Genomic DNA, 21420 nt, shown 5'->3' on the forward strand with positions numbered 1-21420 from the left:
TTATTAAAAGTTTGGTTTTTTTATTTGTTTTTTATAATAACTTGATTATTTGAGTCATTAATTTAGAAAATTACCTAATCGAGTTCAACTTTATAAAAAAAAAATTTCTTTTCATAAAATTATCTCAAGTCAAATAGTAGATGAATTAAGTTAACTTGGGATTTTTTGTTCTTTTTTTTATTAATTTAACTTCGGTATTTTGTATCCCGGTATAATATGGCTACAAGAGATAGAGATATACAAAGCGTGAGTTAAAGGAATAAATTTACAAGTTCAACTTTTGAATGTGAGAAAGTATTTGAATTAATAGAATTCATATTCAAAATGAAAGTAATGTGATATCAAATCCATAAATCAAAAAAAAAGAATTCACAAAATCAACCCCCATAAGCTCAAAAGTTACAAAATAAATTGCACAAACGTAAAACTACTATCTAATTATCAGAAGCGGGGCCTTTTCTGCTGCAGCTCCGAGAATGATAACGTTGTCTTCTTATGGGTGTTTTTACAGACGAGCTCTGGAAGAACTCCAAAGTCTGCAGTATTATACTGATCGGGGAGAGGTGGCTCAGAAGAAGCTGGGGGGGCATCACTGACTTTAGGAATGGAATTTTCCTCATTAACGTTCTCAGTGAATTCACGCTGCTCTTGTTTTTCTCCAAGCTTTGCCAACCTGCTGAGCGATTCCATATTGAATTCGGGAAGCTCCTTGGTCAGAAAATTAAAAGTAACTTGGGATATTTGGATGACCATGGTGACAAGCACGACTTCAACATGTACCTCAGCCCTCCCTCAGAAAACTCAACATGCTCATTCTGGAATTCCTTCGAGGCTTTGAAACTATTGATGCCTTCCACCCTTCCTTTTTCTATAGCATCTTTTAGCCTGTTAGCTCAATTAGCTTTCAGATCATTTAGCTCCTTTTCGAGGTCTTCAATCCTGGACAATACTTCAGAGTACCTACTCTTGACGTGCTGATACCCCCTCTGAGTCTTTTCTAATGACTTGCTCAAAGTCTCCTTCTCCACCTCAGTGCATGTTGAGAAGTCTTGATCGACTCAAGCTGCTGCAAAAGATCAGCTCGTTAGACCATGATCGCAGCCTCAGTTTCCCTTAATACTTCTGAAGCAGTGTTATCAAGAAAGCATGAATATTAATGCATCAGTTGTGAGAATGTGAAACAGCAAGTACATAAAAACAGCACTTACCACAGAAGTGTGATTGTATGAAGAATGAGTGTTCACGATGCTCTTCAAGAAAGATTTGATCTGATAGGATTTTTAACAATAAACGAATGCGCTTGTCCTGAGGATGTCTTGTATCTCCAACGATAAACTCATGAGCCTTGCCATCCAACTCTATAACAGTTGACCCTGGGGGTTTTTTAATACCTTTCTCCTTCATCAATCTCCTTATTCTCGTGACATCATCCCATCTTTGATTGATAGCATGTATATTAGAAAGCAGCACATAAACGCCACTATCATGAGAGTCTAACTCTACAAACCGGTCTAATATTTCTTGGGGGAGTTCCGTATTCCCATTTTCCTTGCAAGCACTAAGAAGAGCTCCCATTATCCGAACATCAGGTGACATGGGCATAGCCTTTGTCAATTCCAACGCCTCATCCAAGAGTCTAGCCCTACAAAGTAAGTCCACCATGCATCCATAGTGTTCTAACCTCGGAGGAAGATTATATTGCTGACCTTTCATCCAGTTAAAGTACTGACGCCCTTCATTGACCAAGCCACAGTGGCAGCAGGCTGTCAAAATGGCTAGAAATGTCACCTCATTTGGCCTCATGCCTACCCTAACCATTTCTTCGAAAAGTTGAAGTACCTTGTAGGCATGCCCGTGCATAGCCAAGCCATTTAGCAATGCATTCCATGTCAAAACATTCTTATGAGGCATTCCATTAAAGATCTGCACTGACATCTCTATACAGCCACACTTTGCATACATGTCAACCATAGCAGTTCCAATCTGAATATCCCATTTGATTGCCTTGCGGTCAATGTGCTCATGAACCCATCTACCATAATCAAGAGCTCCAAGCCTGGCACAGGCTGAAAGAACACTGGTAAGTATAATCGCATCAGGCTCAATACCAGAGCTTTGCATATCCTGAAACAACTCCAAAGCCTCCTTGGGACAATTGCATTGCACCAATCCACTTATAATACTGGTCCAGGAAACAATGTCCTTCTCAGCAAGCTCATCAAATACTTGTTTTGCTCCAGGCAAACACCCACACTTCACATACATATCCATGAGAGCATTGCTAACCTCCAAACCTACCCCAAACGCACTCTTGAAACTCAACCCATGAATCCCCTTCCCTACACTCAAATACCCCTTTCTCCCACAAGCAACTAATACACTAACAAAAGTTGCAGCATTTGGGTCAACATCCATCCTAAAAAACAAACCCACAGCCTCATCAAACAAGCCTGCTCTCACATACCCTGATATAACACCAGTCCAAGAAACCACATCTCTCACAAGCATTTCATCAAACACTCTGCTAGCATCACCAAATCTCTTACAAACACTGTAAAAATGAACAAGAGAATTTTCAACATAGATATTACATACAAAACCCATCTTAATAATCACCCCATGAACCTGCCTACCCTCACCAATCCCCACAAACTTAGCACATGATTTCAATACAGCAGGGAAAGTAAACATATCAGGCAAAAACCCATCTTTCACTATCCTTCTATAAACCAAGAATGCAGTCTTGGGCCTATCACCAATAGCGTAACCAGAAACCAAGGCATTAAATGGAAATGAGCTAACTTTCCAATCATATTCACTCAAAAAATCACATGCATAATCAACAAAGTTAGGACCTTTTGCAAAGAACTCAACAACCCTGTTGACAACAAAGTCATTAGAAACAACCCCTGATGCTATCAACTGTGCATGGATTTTCTTGAAAGTTGTCAACTTTTTGCATCTCTGAATGCTGTCTAAAAGAACCCGTTTCAGAGAATGCTTAATCTTGCTCATATTCTTACTTCTTGATAACTAAATTCTCCTATGTGAAGAACAAAGAATGTAAGAAAAAGCCATTGATTTTTGCAAGCCAAAATATTGGAGTGAACATGTACAAAGGACACTGAAACTGGAGTTAACATTCGAGAATCAGAGACTATTGTTTAAGCTGTTGCAATTTGCGATTCAACAAATCAGTGACTATGGTGGTAGTATTTTTTTGACAAATCTCAAAATTAGTCCTCCAATTACATGGTAAATTTTATTTTAGTTTCTAGATTATTCTTTTATTAATTGAATCTAAGAAAGTTTATATGTTCTCGATTACATTTTTCCTTCTAAAACCATCAAATATTTTTATTGTGAAATTTCAACCCCTACATATTATATTTTTTTTGGTGAAATTGTTGAAAGTGTTGAAAATTAAGAAATTCATTTGTTTAATAAAATATTCTTTTGATGAATTTAAGCAAGGTGCTCGAGAATTAAAAAATGTTTTTCATTAAAAATTAAGTTCAGCTCAATGCAGATTATTAATAGAAACCCAATTCGTTAACTACGTGAATGCTAATTAATTTTATTTGCGAGGTTATTTTTAGGTGGCTGATAAATTTGATAATCTTTTAATTATTATTATTTTTATTTTTGTTAAAAAAATGCTTTTGAGTTCACATTATGTCTTTCTCAAATCCCAAAAAAAAAAAAAAGAGAAATAAGTCATATCATAATACAACTCGGGTTTTGATTTGATAAAGAAAGTGATTATTGGATTATCATATAACTTCTAAATCATAGATTAATTTATTTTTTATTTTTATTTTCTAAAATAAGTTATTTTTAATTAAAATGAAGCATTTCCAATAAAAAAATGTAAGCTTGGTTTGGTTATTTGTTTGATTATGATATATAGCCACAATATTTCTCTATCAAATCTTAATAATTAAAAAGAACTAAAACTCCTTTGAAAAATATTATAATTTTAGATTCATTGTTGTTATTGTTACTAGAACAATATAATGGTTTTTTTGCTTCTACATATAAAATATAATAATACAGACTTAGAAAGACATTGAAATTTTCACATAGCTTAATTGTCATTACTCAAAAAAACCAGAATAAATAATTATTTTTCCATCTTAATTACGCAATGAAAGGACCTTAAATACCCTTGAAAGCAAAAAATAAATAAACTTGGTATTAAAGGGTATTTTAGTATTTTTATAATAGCTTTTTTGCCATTCTAATTAAAGCTTAGACATAATTTTGTATTTGATCAAATATAAAAAATTATAAATAATTAAAATGCATAATGAAACTATAAAAATATCATTAAAAAATAAAAAAAAATAAGTCTAAAGCAAGGGGCATTTTTGTTTTTTCACAATAACTTTTTTTTTTAATTTTATCTTTCAACATTATATTTATTGGATATTACACTTTATAATTTCATCCTTCCTTCATAATTTGTTTTGAAGTTATCTTAGTTATATTACCCAAGCCATATGCTTAACTAATTAAATAAATTGACTCGATTTTTTTTTTCTAATTAATTTTTTTTTAATTTCATTATTTAACATTGGAATGATTATGAATTAACTTCCTTATTTTTTTTAATTTCCTTTTCTATGAGGTTATTATTATCTCATAGACTCAGGTCATATATTTAAAAGTTAAAATGGATTGACTAGAGTCATTTTCTAATCAAAACTTTTTTCAAGTTCATCTTCAACACTTGGTTAATTGAGAATTGAGTTTTATAAATTTTTTTAATTTATTTTTTTATTGAGTTATTCTGATTTCATGACTCAGGTCGTGAGTTTGTTAATGTTAACTTGGGTTGACTCAAGTTTTTTTGGTATTTTTTAATTATTTTTTTTAATTTCATCCCTCAGCATTGAATTTATTTAAAATTGAGCGTTATAATTTATTTTAATTTATTTTTCTATGGAGTATCAAGATCTCATGACCCAATATATAAATTAATAAATTAACCTGAGGTTAACTTCCATCAATTAAATACATTATTGTCTTCAATATTTATATAAAAAAAATATTCATTTTAATTCAAACTATATATTGAGCTCTAACATTGGGTAATGATATGTTAGCATATTAAATGTTTTATAAATTCTTCAAAATCACTTTTATATTTTTTTCAAATACCATTTGACGTTTTATGTTTTTGTTAGGGAAGTGGATGTTTAAAAATATGGATAATGATTATTTTTTAAAGTTTTTTTACTTGAAAATATATTAAAATAATTTTTTAAATTTTTTAAAAAATTATTTTTGATATTAGCACATCAAAAAAATAAAAAAAAATTAATTTGATGTAAAGAAAAAAAATAAAAAAAAATTTAATTTTTTTTAAAATACTTTGAAAATGTAAAAACAAACAGGTACATTCATATATCTTTACTCTTTTTTTTAATAAAAGTTATTAAATTCGCATGATCTAAGATTAAGTTTATCCAATTTAATTTAAAATGGTATTATTTTTAAAATATTTAAAAATATATATTATTAAAAAAAAAAGTCAAATTAATGATCAGAGTAGCATCAAATCAATTAGATTATATTAAATTAATTTTAATTCAATTTAATTTAAAACTCAATTTCAATGAAATTACGGATTAGCCTATCACTCCCAAAATCAGGTTTAATAATATAGCTTTTTTTTTTTTACGGTGTTTTAATAGGAACCTACCATCTATCTGAGCTCCCCACTTTCATGCAAAAGTCAAATTAGTTCTAATCTGTTTTTTTTTTCCTCTATTTTCTTGCAACTTTTTAAAGTTTGGATATAAAGTGTTTTTTAAAATTTATCAAAGAAGATAATGTTTAGCCCTCGAGTCTACAAAGTGGTATTCCTTAGAAGCTTTATGCCACTTCCCTTGCATCTTCACTCTCCTTTATTCTTTCAACTGTTTACGAGCAATTTAATACTGTAGTAAAGATACTTTTTAAAATGTTTTTTCTTATAAATAAATAGAAATAATATTTTTTTAAAAAAAAAATTTTATTTTTTATTAGTGTACAGATATGAAAATATTTAAAAAATATTAATTTAAAATGAATAAAAAAATTATTAAAAAAAATACTTAATAAACAATCGCATAAAAGATTTTATTCAATAATGTAATTCAATTTCACTCAACTCAAAGCCTGTTTGAAAGGACGTTAAATATAATGCTTTTAAAAAAGATGGCTGGCAAAGATATTCTTGCAACTTGCAAGAAAGCATGGTGCCCACAAAAGAAAGAGCGAAGGTGACATCCATTGTAACTTTACTGAATAACTAAATAGCAGCCATGTTAGTGGTTACAACATTGCAATACGTTGCTGAATGTTACCTATCTACGGCTGCCATGTTCCTGTTTTTACGTGCGTTCAATTATTCTCCTGCTCCTCCTTTCTCTAGACCTGGATGGGGTTATGATGTGTTTCTAAGTTTTAGAGGTGAAGATACTCGCAAGAATTTTACGGATCATCTTTACACTGCTTTACTCCAAGCAGGAATCCATACATTTCGAGATGATGACGATCTTCTTAGAGGAGAAGAAATCTCCTCACAAATCCTCAAAGCAATTCAAGAATCCAAGGTTTCTATAGTGGTTTTCTCTAAGGGCTATGCTTCCTCCACTTGGTGTCTTGATGAACTTGAAAAAATTCTTGATTGCAGACATTCAACTGGCCAGATTGTTCTACCAGTTTTCTATGATATCGGTCCTTCTGATATTAGAAAACAGACGGGAAGCTTTGCTGAAGCCTTTGATAGACATGAGGAACGTTTTAAGGAACGAATGGAGAAGGTCCAAAAGTGGAGAAAAGCTCTTGTGGAGGCTGCAAATTTATCTGGGTTGGATCTTCACAGTGTCGCAAATGGGTACTTCTTTCCTTTCCCTATATCGATAGCAAATACTTATAATTTCTACTCTTATTACATTTTGTATTTTAAATTTGCATTAAATTCAAAAGATTGTCTTTCATTGATGAATGGTGACTTTCTTTTTATATGCACAGGCATGAATCAAAATTCGTTCAAAAGATTGTCCAAGAAGTTTCAAGTAAATTGAATCCCAGATACATGAATGTTGCCGCATATCCGGTAGGTATTGATTCTCAAGTCAAAGATATCATTGCCATGTTAAGTGTTGGTACAAATGAAGTTCGAACTGTGGGAATCTATGGGATGCCAGGAATAGGCAAGACAGCCATAGCAAAAGCTGTTTTTAACCAGCTTTGTCATAAATTTGAAGGAAGTTGTTTCCTTTCGAATATCAGGAAAAACTCAGATCAACACAACGGTCTACTTCAATTACAGGAACAGCTTCTTTTTGATTCTTTCACGGAAAAGACTTGGCTTGCTGATGTTGATGCAGGAATCAATGGCATCAAAAGCCAATTTTGTCGTAAAAGGGTACTTGTTATTCTTGACGACATTGATCGAATGGAACAAATGCATGCGTTGGTAGGAGAGCGAGGCTGGTTTGGTCCTGGAAGTAGAATAGTAATTACAACTAGAGATGAACATTTACTCACACAACTTGAAGTTGTAAAAAAATATCCCGCTAAAGAACTGAACCATGAAGAGTCTCTTCAACTTCTCAGTTGGCATGCCTTTAGGGAGCCCCATCCAGGGATAGAATATGTTGAGCTGTCTAAAGTTTTAGTTGATTGTGTTGGTGGAGTTCCATTGGCTCTTGAAGTCCTAGGTTCTTATTTGTTTAGAAGAAGCATCCCTGAGTGGACAAGTGCTATAGAGAAATTGAAAAAAAATCCTCACCGCCAGATTCAGAGTCAACTTAAAACAAGTTTTGATGATTTGGATGGTGACAAACTGAAGGGTATGTTCCTTGATATTGCGTGTTTCTTCATCGGTATGGATAAAGATTATGTGGGAAAAATACTCGATGGTCGTGGTTTTTATCCAGAAATAGATATTAATATTCTCAGGGAAAGATCCCTTTTAACAGTCAACAGTGAGAATAAGTTACAGATGCATAGTCTCTTACGAGACATGGGAAGGGAGATCATTCGTCAAATGGATCCAAATCCTGGAAAGCGTAGCAGACTCTGGCTTCACGAAGATGTAATGGAAGTGCTACAAAAGTGTTCGGTAAGAACTAACTGTTCTTCATTTAGGCAACAATTGACGAAAAGTTTCCACAGAAGCTTTCCCATGATCATAAACTATTGTTTCCTGTTTAATTCTAGTTGTTTTTTAGGGGACAGAAGTAGTGGAGGGTATCATGCTAGACGCTCAAGCGTCAAAAGATGCATTTCTAAGCTCTACATCATTAGCTCCAACGACATCTCAAGCATCAAAAGATGTAGTTCTAAGCACAACATCATTTGCTCGAATGACATCTTTACAGTTGCTCCAATTCAGTGGAGGACAACTCCTCGGACACTACGAACATGTTTCAGAGGCATTGATATGGCTTTGCTGGCATAAATGCTCTTTGCGAACTTTACCACACAAATTTCAACTTGACAGCCTAGTTGTTCTTGACATGCAGCACAGCGAAATCAGAGAACTCTGGAAGAAGACCAAGGTATGAAACAGATGATAGCCCTTTTGTTTCCATAAAATAGTTTGAATTAGTGGAAGTTATGTTTCTATTTCCTTGCTGACTTTGATCTTTTTCTTCTGGCTTCGACAGTGTCTAAACAATCTGAAAGTCCTCGATCTCAGCCATTCTATGTTCTTTGTTAAAACACCGAACTTCTCTGGACTCCCTAGTTTGGAGAGACTAATTCTAGAAAATTGCGAAAACATAGCTGATATTCACCAATCTATTGGCGAATTGAAAAAACTTGTTTTCTTGAATTTAAAGGGATGTAGAAGCCTAAAGAATCTTCCAGAAAGCTTGCCTTCCACTCTTGAAACTCTGAACACCACGGGCTGCATCAGACTTGAGAAATTTCCAGAGCACTTCGGTGATGTGCAAGGCTTAATTGAAGTTCAAGCAAATAAAACTGAAGTTCATCATCTACCCTCTTCCATTGGAAATTTGAAGAAGCTCAAAAAGTTATTTGTGTGTGGCTGTGGCTATGGTTATGTTCCTGAGTTAGCCATGTACTCAGAAGAGATTGTCATCAAGCAACAACCTTTCCTGCCACTATCCTTCTCTGGTTTAAGCTCTTTGACAACGCTCCATATTAGTAATCGCCATTTATCTAACAGTAATACTTCCGTCAATCTTGGGAGTTTATCGTCTCTCCAGGATCTGAAACTGGCCAGCAACGATTTCTCTGAATTGCCTGCCGGCATTGGCCACCTCCCAAAGCTAGAGATATTGGACCTGTCAGCATGTAGAAATCTTCTATTTATCTCAGAGATCCCCTCGAGTTTAAGAACTTTGGTGGCACTTGATTGCATATCACTGGAAAAAGTGTCAATTCAGTCAAAGACAGCGCCGGATCTGTTACTGAGTCGCTGTGGAAAACTAGCTGAGATTCAAGGCTTGGAGAGTGTAGAAAATAAACCAGTCATTCGCATGGAAAATTGTAACAATTTGTCAAACAATTTTAAGGAGCTTCTTCTTCAGGTTTTGTCTAAGGGAAAGCTTCCAGACATTGTTCTCCCGGGTAGCGATGTACCGCATTGGTTTACCCAATATCAAAGGGCTATATCTTCCTCAACATTTCGTATACCAACCATTTCAGTTGGTTTAATTCAAGGACTAATTGTATGGACTGTCTATGCAGACACTTGTAAGGACAAGTTGTTCAGTTATTCTTCTCTTTGTTCTGCTTCTATCAGAAAAAAGAACGATAATACTGAATTGTTTTATACACGACCATACTTTGGCATTTCTTCAAAAGATGAAGATCATTCTTGGGTGATCTATATCCCATTTAGCAGGATTCAAGGTACAATTGAAGGTGGAGACGAATTGGAAGTGTCTGTCAAACCTGGCAATGGTACTACTCTAAGGAAGTGTGGCGCGCAACTAATTTTTTGAGTAAGCCAGATGTAATGGATATCTGAGGAACTGTACTGCTCGTATGAAGATTTGGATTAAGCTAGAGTTTGAAGATTTGGTTTTGAGTATTTTTCTTTCTTTTATTTTCTTAGTTTGATCCTACTCCAAACAAAAGCTAACAAAATGTTACGGGACTAAATAAGCCAGATGTAAAGGAACTGTACCCTTCTTTCTATGGAAGTTTAGGATTAGTACTCTAATATATGAGCTCATACATGGAATACAGATTCGTGGTGAACACAGAATTAATGATGAGGGGGCGCGCAATACATTGCGTGTATGACACAGCATGAACAAGATAAATTAGAATTAAAAAGAAAATCTAGGAAAATAGAAAAATGATAAAGGTTTTGGGAGAACTCTGAATGTTATTGCAAGTCATAAAGATTATGGGAAGCTCTTGCCTCTAGGTGTTCCTCGAAAAACAACAGCGGCATGCCTGCCCAGCTCCAGCGACAAAGCCCTTCTATATAGTTCATGCTGTGATTCAGTTGTGTCCTTGCTAACACCACGGACAATCCCATAATCCTGTATTTTAAAAAGTGCAACTAAGATTAGAAAAGATAGATAGAAAAGCTCACTGACAGATTCTAACAATCAACCTAGAGAAGAAACCGTGATTTTCTACCACAAAAGCACACCAGAAAGCAGCATAACGCTGTTAGATTTAATTCTAATCCATAAATATGTTGAGAAGAGAAGAAAAGGATATCCCATTATGCAGTTTTTTAATCATTGAGACATTCCATTTTCTTAATAATTTGTTAATCTATCTGTCGTCATTTTGTTTTAGAAAATTAGTATAAGATAAGCAGAAAAAACAAACTCTAGTCTTGTTTCCCGGTAAGAGTAAAAACAAAATTATTAATCAACTCAATAATTCAGTATCATTTGAATTACATCACCTTCCCTTGATGGATATTGGAACTCAAAGAATTTTTCTACCTCTTTCAACGTCTGCCATTCTAGCCCATTCATCCTTCTTAATACTCCTGATGAGATTTACGAGGAACTCTTCTTCAACAGCATCTGATGTGGGATCAAATATGCAGAATAGATAGTAATCAATGACATCCTCATAAGGGAGCTCAAAGTCATCACTGACGATGACCGGAGCATGGTGGCTAGCAATGGCATCAATGAGGCGATTTGATGAGGGCGTGTCACTTGCTATGTCAAGGCAAAATTTAGAGCAGTGCATTCCTCGGGAAGCTTTGCTCACTCGATCCTTTTATAAACTCCCAAACTGAAAATACGCGTCTTTTTCACCTTTTAGAAGGTAAAACAATTCTTTTCTGAATATGAGAAACCCAAAATTGAAGAATCAAGGTTCAGATAATGTAAACGCAACAAAAAATGAGTCATGGAATAACAGTTGAATTAAAGGAAATTACTGGATCATCTTAAATGGATGGTTTCCAGAATCTAGTAAATTTGAAGTTTTTTTGTGTAAAACATTCAGCAAGTCATGCATGTCAATTAAGAGATTATGTCAGAAAAATTTCATGAGATGATATGGTGGTTTTTGAGTTTATGAGCACAACTAGCTCATCCTTGACAGCAGGCCGCAACCCTAAACCTAAATGAACTTCCATACATGTGCATATGGCTAGTCCATTACACCTGTGAATATAGACATCAATTCCATGCAAGTCTCAAAGCCAAAAGTTAAAAGTTTTGAATATTGTAAGAAAAATCACATAAGACAATCTTAGTTCAAGCTTTGAGTGAGCAATAGTACCGTCTCTTTTTATAAATTATTCAATCAATCCAAGAATTAATTTAATCCCCATTTTCACCTTTTGATTCCATCGATAGCTGTTCTCTTGATCGAAATTTGAATTAATTTAATCCCCATTTTCACCTTTTTGATTCCAGACTCAAATCACCAGATGATAGAAATTAACTTGACCATCAATTGGAAGTTCTTCGAACCAATCTTTGCAACAATATCTGCTTCCTTGTTTAGGCATTCAGGCATTTTGATATTTTTCTGTGGACTGTGAGTGAATCATTCACAGTGAATATTCTCATCTCTGATCTTTTTTAGTTTTTTTTTTTTTTTAATCTTAATAATTATGATGTAATGTGTAATATTCTTAGTGAAAGATCCCTTTTAACATGAGAATATTGAGTTACTAACCTCGTCATTAGTAAAAAGTTCAAAAAAAAAAAAAAGATATTTTTAATTTTTTTTTTGAGATGGTATATTTGTTTTCTCTCAAAGCAAGTTCTGTATTAGGTGTTTTTACTTTTAAGGATTAGATTAAAAAGTGATTACTTTATAATTACATCATATTCAAACAAAATTTAAATATGTTGTCAGTAATAAGTAACGAGGTGATGTGTTTGCATCTTTGATTGTAAGGTGTTATTTACTTTTATGTGGTTTATTATATTTTCGACTAAATTGCTTTTGAAATGTTTTTTTTTTGTTTGAATAAATATTAAAAATAATATTTTTTTTAATATTTTTTATATTTTTTAATTAAAAATAAATTTTATAACATACACTAAATCAACAATAATAAAAAATAAGTTTTCTTAAAATCACATCACCTAAAAGTTCATTATTGGATTGGCCTGTAATTAAATAATATTGATATAATTTATTTTGATTTATCTTTTACTCGAAATAACTTTGTTAATTAGCCCTCTAAACTATATTTAAATTATAAGATCATACAAATTCTATTAAAAAAATAATTAAAAAAATTAAAAGATAAGGGATTTTATTGTATTCCTCCTCATAAAATAATATTAACTAAAATATTGTTTTTTTTCTTTTTTTAATTTTTTTTTAATTTCAATTTTATCATTAGGTTTATTGGATTTCATCTTATCCAAGATAGGCCTCACCACGTGTCACAATCCCATCCGTTGATTCTTCTTCTTCCACAAATATATAATCTGGTTTGAGGGTCCCTCTCTGCAAAGATAAGTGGGGCGAGGGCTTAAAGAAATTTTTGAATTTCACTAAAATTAGAGTTGATTCCATCTGGGTTCATCAATTTTTTCGTGGTTCCTTGTTAATTTATTCTAGTTTTTTCTCAATTTCTTGTTTAACCATGGACTCACCAACCCATCATCACCACTACCACCACCACCGTACCATTGAAAAAATAGACAAAGAACAGAGCATAACCACAGCAAATCTCTCTAGCCAACCAGAACTCAAAGACGAGACCTTAACAGACCCAGAAGAAAGCCAAGAATTTGAGGAACACAACAACAATAAAAGAATCAACAACGGTTCTTCTTCTTCTTCTTCTCTTGTTTTACATCAAGTACAAAGAAAGCAACAGCAAGTGGTGATTGCAGCAAAGAGGAACAGAAAAGACAGGCACACAAAAGTAGAAGGTCGAGGACGGAGAGTTCGGATGCCAGCAACATGTGCAGCCAGGATTTTTCAGTTAACTCGAGAACTAGGTCACAAGTCTGAGGGTGAGACAATAAGATGGTTGCTTGAACACGCAGAGCCAGCAATTATTGCAGCAACAGGTACAGGTACAGTACCTGCTATTGCTGTTTCTGTTAATGGAACATTAAAAATCCCAACTGAAACACCAGCCAACAGCTGAAGCGGACATTGATGCTGGTGGTTTGATGCCCAATATAAAACGTAGGAGACCTTGTAATAGTGATTTTGTTGATCTTACAGAAGCCGCTCATCAGAATTCAGTTTCTTCAGGTTTGGCTCCTGTTGCTAGTACAAGTCCACAAGGGTTGGTGCCAATTTGGCCAATGGGGACTCTTCTGTTCCCACAAGGGAGTGCTGTCGGTGGTGGTGAGTCTAATCAGGCTCGATTTTGGGCTTTTCCTGCTGCCAGTACAACCCCATTTTTTAATATGGCTGCGAAGCCTATTTCTAGCCTTGTTTCTGCTATGCAGCCTGGGCTCCAATCTGCTGGTAATGTTGGTGTTGGTTTTGGTGGAGGTGAGTCAATGGGGTCAGGTGGGTCACCTTCTAATAACATTGCGTCAATGAGTTCTTCAAGCTCAGGACCAAGTACCACGAGTGCTAGTACTGGCGGCGGCGGAGTGGTGGTTCACAAATGTTAAGAGGATCTTCAATATCTGGGCCATCCTGTGAATCATGATCATAAACAAGCACCATGTTCAGAATCTTGCATTTTGAGATGACTGGCTTGCGTTTAATCAACTTGGGGGGCCAACACAAATGTTAATGTAGTAGTGATAGTGTTTTACGATTAGGGAGCAGCTTTTTATTATTTTTTTTGTTCTTAGGTTCTAGGACAGGAACATGGTTTTTCTTTTGGTTTTGTTTGTTATCTTTGTGGGATTTTTGACCTTTTGTCTTCACTCTGTTCTTATCATTGATTCATTTCTCCCGGTTCTTTATGGAAAGTTTGGTTTGGTCAACCTATATGGTGGTATGTTGGGAAAAATTGAGCATGTTTAACAAAAAAAGAAAAAAAGAAATGTGTGTTTATAATTATAATTCTTTTTAATGTTATAACATATTAAAACATTTTAAAATTCATAATTATAAACTTATCAATTTTGATGGATTAATTCAATGACACGCAAACTCACTCAAATTTGATTTGAATTGGATTCAATTTTAAATAAGATTTTTTTTTATCAAAACTGAAGTTTTTTTTTTATTATTTTGACTTCGGTCTTAAAGTCTAAGTTAGATCTCGAAAAGTCTTAGGTTGTATTTGGAAACCCGAGTCAATACATGTTTCCAACAAATTTAAATTTATTTGGTGAAAAATTAATTTTTTTTATTTTTGGATTATTTTGATATACTGATTTAATTTTTTTAAAAATTAAAAAAATATATGTTATTTTAATATAAAAATTACTTAAAAAAATAATTACAACTACACTTTTAAACATAACATAACATGGAAGCTTAAGATATCTTTACCACATACCAGAAAAATCCCTGAAAGCCAAAAAAACTAAAAATAAAAATCCTTTTTCACCGAACAGGCTTACATGAGGTTAGTCGTGCACATGCAAGGTGAGTCCCACTGATTTTTAAGCATGTGGTGTTGATTTGCATAAGAACCGATGGATTAATTAAAAAAAAAAAAAAAAAAAAAAAAAACAAGGGTGTCCATTCTATTTCCTCATGTCCGGTGGTTAATGTTTAAAAAACAGAACAAATCCAGATAAAATTAGAGTTTATTTAGGAATGTAATATTATGATTATTTTTTAAAGTATTTTTTATTTAAAAATATATTAAAAAAATATATTTTTTATTTTTTAAAAAATTATTTTTAATATCAGTGCATTAAATTATTCTAAAAACATTAAAAAAATATTAATTTAAAGCAAAAAAAAAATATATATAAATTTTTTTAAAAGTAATTTTGAAACGCTTTAAAAACGCAAAAACAAAAAACTTTAATCTTATTTGTAGTCTTGTTTCTGTTTCAAAAACTTTTAGTCAAATCCCAACTAGAACATTTTTTAAAATAATATTTTTTTAAAAGAATTATATATTTTTTTTTAATTTCACTATTCAACACTTGATTTTTTAGAAATTAAATTTTCATAATTTATTATAGTTTTGTATTTTTATAAGTATCTTAGTCTCATGATTCACATTCACGGGTTTGATGGGCTTAACCTCTATCGAATCAATTTTTTAATTAGATTTTTTTTTCAGTTTCAACATCTTCAACATTTGATTTATTATCAATTAGCTTTGTTTTTTGTTTCATTTTATTTTTTATAAAATTATCTCAGTCTTATAACACAGGTCATAAATTTTACAAGTTAGCTTGTTTAAACTTATGTTGTTTTATAATCTCATAACTCAGATTCATCCAATGTATTATCATTTTGATATTATAAAAAAAAAAAAATTGAATTGATATTTTTGCTTTAAGTCAATCATTGGTTCATACTCAAATTTAAATTGATACATTTTGCAATTTGATTTCTTTTTTATAGCTCCTTTAGATTCAGCCCTCCACGGATCCAAACTCTCTGTGTATAGTTCAATTATGGGTAGCGGATTTGACTTGAGAACAGAAGACCTCCCAGAAACTACCCTCTTTTAATTTATTTGTTAGTATAGTGTGAAATTTATTTTTTATTTTAAATTATTTTTTTGTGTTTTGTTAATCTAAAGTTAACACTTTTGTTCATTGTAGGACTTGAATAACGCTCTTGATCAGTAACTTGAAAGGGTATATATAAAATCTAGATGAAAACTTGTTTTTTATGTGTTTGTTTCTGCTGACTGCTATGTATATATATGCTCTACCTCCATGGACGTTCAAACCATGATTAGATATACATTCTTCTACCTTTAGAATCAAAAGACTAAATATGGCTGCTTTCGCAACAATCTTATCGTCTTTAGCAACTAGTTTCCTTCTCTTAATCTTGATCTCACCTTCAAAAGCTGCGCTTGATTCTCATCACTATGATCAAATACATGTCCACAAGCAGAGAAAATAGTTTTAGAGACAGTTCTTAATGCTTCCATGCATGATCCTAAAGTCCCTGCAGCTCGTATCCTCAGGATGTTCTTCCATGACTGCTTCGTAAGGGTATGTAATTCCTCTCTTGGCACATGTGTAAACAAATACATGATAGTAGTCTTTAACACCGAGTAGCCAATGTAGAAATTAAACAGTACATAGTATATGATCTTACTGGAATACTTCTTGATACAGGGATGTGTGATGCATCGATTTTGCTGGATTCTACTCCTGGAAACGAAGCAGAGAAAGATGGCCCTCCCAATGTCTCAGTTCGATCATTCTACGTGATTGATGATGCCATCGCTAAGCTCGAGATGGCTTGTCCACGCACGGTTTCATGTGCTGATATCATAGCCATAGCGGCGAGAGATATTGTAGTAGCCATGGTAATAAGAAAACAAACGCTTCCAACACTTTCTTACATGAATGTCCACTTATATATATATATATATATATATGATTAAAATGAAAAATATTGTTTAGTTTTCTTTTAATATCATCTCACCTGTGATGTTTTCATCAGTCTGGAGGACCTTCTTGGAATGTGCTGACAGGAAGGAAAGACTTGGTAGCTTCATCAGGAGGCCATACTTTAGGATTCTCACATTGCTCTTCTTTTGAAGCTAGCTCGACTTCAAAGCTTCAGTTCAGTTCATGACGTTGATCCAAGCATGAATACTCAGTTCGCCAAGAATCTAAAGAAGAAATGCTCTAAACCAAGCAAGGATGATAATGCAGGAGAATTCCTACACTCGACCTCATCAACTTTCGATAATGATTATTACAAGAGATTATAGAAGGAAAATGTGTCTTCGGAAGAGATCAACAAGATGGATTGTTGAATCATTTGCCAGGGATTAAAGTTTGTTCTTCAGAGGATTTGCAAGCAGCGTCAATGGTAAAACTTGGAAATGTCGGGGTGATTGAAAACGGAGAAGTGAGAGTTAAGTGCCGAGTGGTCCATTGATTGAGAGGGAAGTGAGTACAGTTCCAGGCAAAAAAATTTCTTTCCCTTGCAGGTGATATGTTTTTGATTGAATTTGGTATTCTAAGGTATTCATGCATGAGTTGTCTCTAAATTTGAATAAATTAGATATTCCCATAGTTGTAAAACTTTGTTTGACTTAACGGGTTGATTTGAAATCTAACTATCTAAATTAAAGAAAAAAAAATTAGATTGACTTGGTTAAAAATTTAGATTGACTAAGTCAAAACCTAACACTTAGTTTATTAATTTTATTTTGTCAAACAACATAGGTTTTAATATTTTTTTTAATTTTTTTTTTAATTTAATTCTTGACTTAAGCTTTGTTTCATATCAACCCTCAAGTCAAATTTTATAAAAATGAATATTAATATTGTATTTCTTTTTCTTTTTTTTTAAGGTGTACCATTTTAAAAAAATCAACTAAAGATGGGTATTCTTATATTATTCATGTATAAGTTGTCTATTCCAATAATTATAAAATATGAATCGGTCCAACAAATCAACAAAGACTAACTAACTTGAATCAAAGAAAAAATAAGAGGAAAAAATCAGGTTGACTCTATAATCTAGATTGCTAACTCGATTAAAATCAGGTTATTCATCCATATTTTTTTTATTTATTAAAATAATATCATTTTTATCTTTAAATAAAAAAAAAAAAATTGGACCTTCTTTACTTGTGAAATAGATCATACCCAGATGAACTATTCAGTTAGATTTTACAAGTATAATTATTCCTTGTCTAGTGTTTTTGTTTTAGGTGTATCAGTTGAATAAATCAACTATTCCCCATGGCAATGCATGCATATGGACCAAACATAAAAAAACATTAGTTGTCATATTGAATTTTATATTCAAAGGTATCATTCTGAATATTTAAAGTATGTACCATATTAATCAAATATAATATTCCAATTAATATACTTCTTTCCTAAGCAAAAAGGAAAGGTAGCATGGACCCATATTTTAAAAGGACTATAAAAATGGAACTCATTCAATTGTATAAAATTATACTAATATTAATCAATTAGTTAAATAAATAACTGAGAATTATTTATCTTCTTCTTTGATCCCACGCTTGAACAAGATTTGATTCCAGATTGCTTGAGATGATAATAAATAAGTTATTAATCAAAATATTAGCATTTTTTGTATAATTTAGATTTTTCTCCCTTAATAGTAAAAGGTGTTTTCATATTAATTTAAGATTATATCTATCACATGTCACCCCCAGCATCTATTGGTGATTTTTTATTTGTTTGCTTGATGATTGAAAGTAGTCATCTAGTATTTGATTGAGAGTTACTAGCATCTAGTATTTGATTGAGAGTTACTAAAAAACCTAGATATATTGGTCTTGTCAGAGATTCACAGGTAATGAACTGATTGTGGCTAAAAAAAATATTAACACCCCTAGCACAACCTACCTGAGATAAGTTGCTTCGTGGTTTGATGTGATAAAAAAGTTTTAAAGATTTTATCTTTTCATCGGATATTAAAAATACGACTTACATGTAAGTTCATAATTCTTTACCGTGAGCAAATCAAAATATTAAATTCTTCTTTTATCTTTATGGTTTTATAAAAAAAAAACACATCTATAAAAAAATACAAATACACACATTCACTATTACTATATTTTCCCCTTTTTTTCACATTTGCAAGCTACAAATTATAAAAATTCACAACTAAACAAATAGTACATTAAACAATTTGAAATTTAAAAAATAAAACCCCACAAAATCCAGAACAGTGCCAGGCAGCCCTCTGACACTTTAAGAACAACGGCGGTGCGTGGCTTCGCACGCCGCTGCATGCAAAACCTATAAACGGGTGGTCTGGCTTGGCTTTTTCTCCTTTTCCCTTCTGCACTGGCAGTGACAAGAAATATCACCTGCAAAGTAAATAAAACACGGTAAACAGTCGATTTTGTTCGGTTTTAGATATGTTCAAAGCCTTTTGCTCTCTTTACCTCCTGGTTAGGTTTTTTCTTCTACCGATGGCAGATCTGGTTGTTGATGTCGTCCGTGGCTGCTGAAACTGCAATGGATATGGGAGGTGGCTGTCCAGTCAAGGGGTTTGATTGGAAGTGGATCTACGGGTCCCATGTGCAGGGTGTTGCTGGGGGTTGCTTCGGTCTTGGTAAGCTGGTCGGTGATGGTGGGAAGAAGATAGGATGAGCTACAGACAGGTATGTGGTATGCAGAGGGAAGGTCTTGGTCGGACATCTGTGGTGAGCGGCTGGAGGAGGGGAGCTTGTTCGGTGTGGGAGATGGAGGTGCAGCGACGGCTGGCTTTTATAGGTGAAAAAGAAGAACAAGCCGGCTGGGAGAGGAGATGATAGAGGGAGTGTTGGCTCTTGTGGAGGGAAATGAGGCTGCTATGTTGTAGATTGAAGATGAGAGGAAATGGGGGGGAAGATCGGGTGTCGGTTGAAGGAAAATGAGGGCTAGTCTTCTTTCAGCGTGTTTGGGAGTGTGGTTGTTGTTGCTTTTCAAAGTGCTTTTCACTCAAAAAAGCATGCCAATAATTTTTTTTTATTTTTTAAAAATCATTTTTGAAATCAGCATATAAAATAATTTGAAAACATCAAAAACATATTAATTCAAAGCAAAAAAAAAAAAAATCAAATTTTTTTCGAAAACACTTTTGAAAAGCATTCTCAAACACCCTCTCAGTCGGCTTAAGGGAGACCAAAGGGAAATGAGGTTAAAGGGGGGCAGCGACACTGCTTTGAGAAGGGAAAGTTAGGGAAGCGTTTGGGAACGCCCTGCAAACCGCGTTCCCACCAAATTTAAAAAAAAAGTTTTTACTAAAATTTAATGCGGTTTGTACTTTTTGGATCATTTTGATGTGCTGATATCAAAAATAATTTTTAAAAAATAATAAAAAAAAATCATTGGCCATGCATTTCGACACGAAAAGTTATTTGGAAAGCAACCGCTACCACACTGCCAATCACGCTAGGTCATTTTTAGGTTTTTTTTTTTGTGGTTCTTTCCTTTATGCACCAAAATTACCCTCTTTATTATGTGTTGAAGGCTACTATTTATAAGCAAAATATTGTTTGGTCCTCAAACATGTTCCCCAACTTCTTTTCCTTTTTTTTTTTGTAAATTTTGATTTTTCTTGTTTTTTTGTATTTTGAATTTTTTTTGAAAATGAACAATGTCAACATCAACTCAAATAAGAAAAAATCAATGATTTTAAAAATGACGTGTTAAAAGTAAAACGCGTTAAAAAAACCTTGAAAATTTAAATTCTTTTGAGACGATGCTGAAAATGCTAAAAAAAATGCAAATATATTAAAAAAAAACATATTATTTTTTTATTTTTGTTGTTTTTCGCTATTTTTTATTTTTTCAAAAATTTTATTAAAAAGATAGATAAAAAATTGGGTGGCAACAATATATGCGTTCTAAACAGTTTTAAAAACACATTTTTCACATCAAAATAAAAATAAAAGATGTATATTTTGTGATAATATTATTAACATTTCAAAGATTTAACATGTGAGTTTAAGAAACTAATTTATTAATTAAATTACTTAATAAAAACATAAAAATAATAATTCTTGATAGTCTAGTTGATAAGTGATTATATTCTCGAGTTGTCGTTTAAGATTTCAAAGAAAGTTCGCAAGGAAATAGTTTAAATTAACCCAAACATTAATGATTTGTTTAAAATAATCTTACAAGTTAAGAGTGGTTTGGAGGCTAAATTATGCAAAACTAACTTTTTAAGGACTGATTTGAAATTCAGATAACAATTATTAGGGTGTGGGACTAAAGTGACCTTTTAGTTTTTATCCCACGTGTCAATCTGCCCATCTCCATCCTTTAACCTTGTGGAGTAATGCCTTATTTGTTATTATAGTATAACTATATTTTTTTAATTTTAAATTAAAAAATTTTGGTGTTTTTTTATTGTTTTAATATGCTGATATAATAAAATAAAATAAAATAAAAT

General features: G+C 32.7%; 4 protein-coding genes and 1 long non-coding RNA gene across 7 annotated transcripts; 2 read left to right on the plus strand and 3 right to left on the minus strand.

Annotated features, from left to right (window-relative positions):
• Positions 1 to 284: 284 nt before the first annotated feature.
• On the minus strand, positions 285 to 3175 carry LOC118060550 (pentatricopeptide repeat-containing protein At4g38010). 2 transcript variants are annotated; one of them, XM_035073781.2, is made up of 2 exons: positions 1209 to 3175; positions 285 to 1063 (listed from the first exon to the last, which is right to left on the minus strand). In XM_035073781.2, exons 1-2 carry the CDS (start codon positions 3013 to 3015, stop codon positions 1059 to 1061), a joined length of 1812 nt encoding a protein of 603 aa, XP_034929672.1. In that variant the 5' UTR covers positions 3016 to 3175; the 3' UTR covers positions 285 to 1058. The 2 variants fall into 2 exon arrangements, with proteins under 2 accessions (XP_034929672.1, XP_034929671.1); XM_035073780.2 differs by having other exon boundaries at positions 287 to 1066.
• A 3121-nt stretch (positions 3176 to 6296) lies between these two features.
• Positions 6297 to 10067, plus strand: LOC118060549 (TMV resistance protein N). 2 transcript variants are annotated; one of them, XM_035073779.2, is made up of 5 exons: positions 6393 to 6602; positions 6683 to 6886; positions 7024 to 8119; positions 8229 to 8558; positions 8667 to 10067. In XM_035073779.2, exons 1-5 carry the CDS (start codon positions 6535 to 6537, stop codon positions 9969 to 9971), a joined length of 3003 nt encoding a protein of 1000 aa, XP_034929670.1. In that variant the 5' UTR covers positions 6393 to 6534; the 3' UTR covers positions 9972 to 10067. The 2 variants fall into 2 exon arrangements, with proteins under 2 accessions (XP_034929669.1, XP_034929670.1); XM_035073778.2 differs by having other exon boundaries at positions 6297 to 6886.
• A 2852-nt stretch (positions 10068 to 12919) lies between these two features.
• On the minus strand, positions 12920 to 14078 carry LOC118060572 (uncharacterized). Its single transcript, XM_035073807.2, has 2 exons — positions 14006 to 14078; positions 12920 to 13646 (listed from the first exon to the last, which is right to left on the minus strand). Exons 1-2 carry the CDS (start codon positions 14076 to 14078, stop codon positions 13423 to 13425), a joined length of 297 nt encoding a protein of 98 aa, XP_034929698.1. The 3' UTR covers positions 12920 to 13422.
• An 882-nt stretch (positions 14079 to 14960) lies between these two features.
• On the plus strand, positions 14961 to 17430 carry LOC118060548 (peroxidase 66). The gene is given in 9 exon segments (XM_073412924.1): positions 14961 to 14985; positions 16382 to 16410; positions 16413 to 16533; positions 16656 to 16849; positions 16987 to 17085; positions 17087 to 17252; positions 17255 to 17286; positions 17289 to 17345; positions 17347 to 17430. Coding segments are annotated over 9 exon segments (807 nt in total).
• Positions 17431 to 19060: 1630 nt separating this feature from the next.
• Positions 19061 to 19563, minus strand: LOC140954372 (uncharacterized). The gene is made up of 2 exons (XR_012167557.1): positions 19424 to 19563; positions 19061 to 19345 (listed from the first exon to the last, which is right to left on the minus strand). It is a non-coding gene; the product is annotated as an uncharacterized lncRNA (long non-coding RNA).
• Between the last annotated feature and the right edge of the window lie 1857 nt (positions 19564 to 21420).

This window comes from Populus alba, chromosome 12 (genome assembly GCF_005239225.2).
Source record: "Populus alba chromosome 12, ASM523922v2, whole genome shotgun sequence".
NCBI lineage: Eukaryota > Viridiplantae > Streptophyta > Magnoliopsida > Malpighiales > Salicaceae > Populus > Populus alba.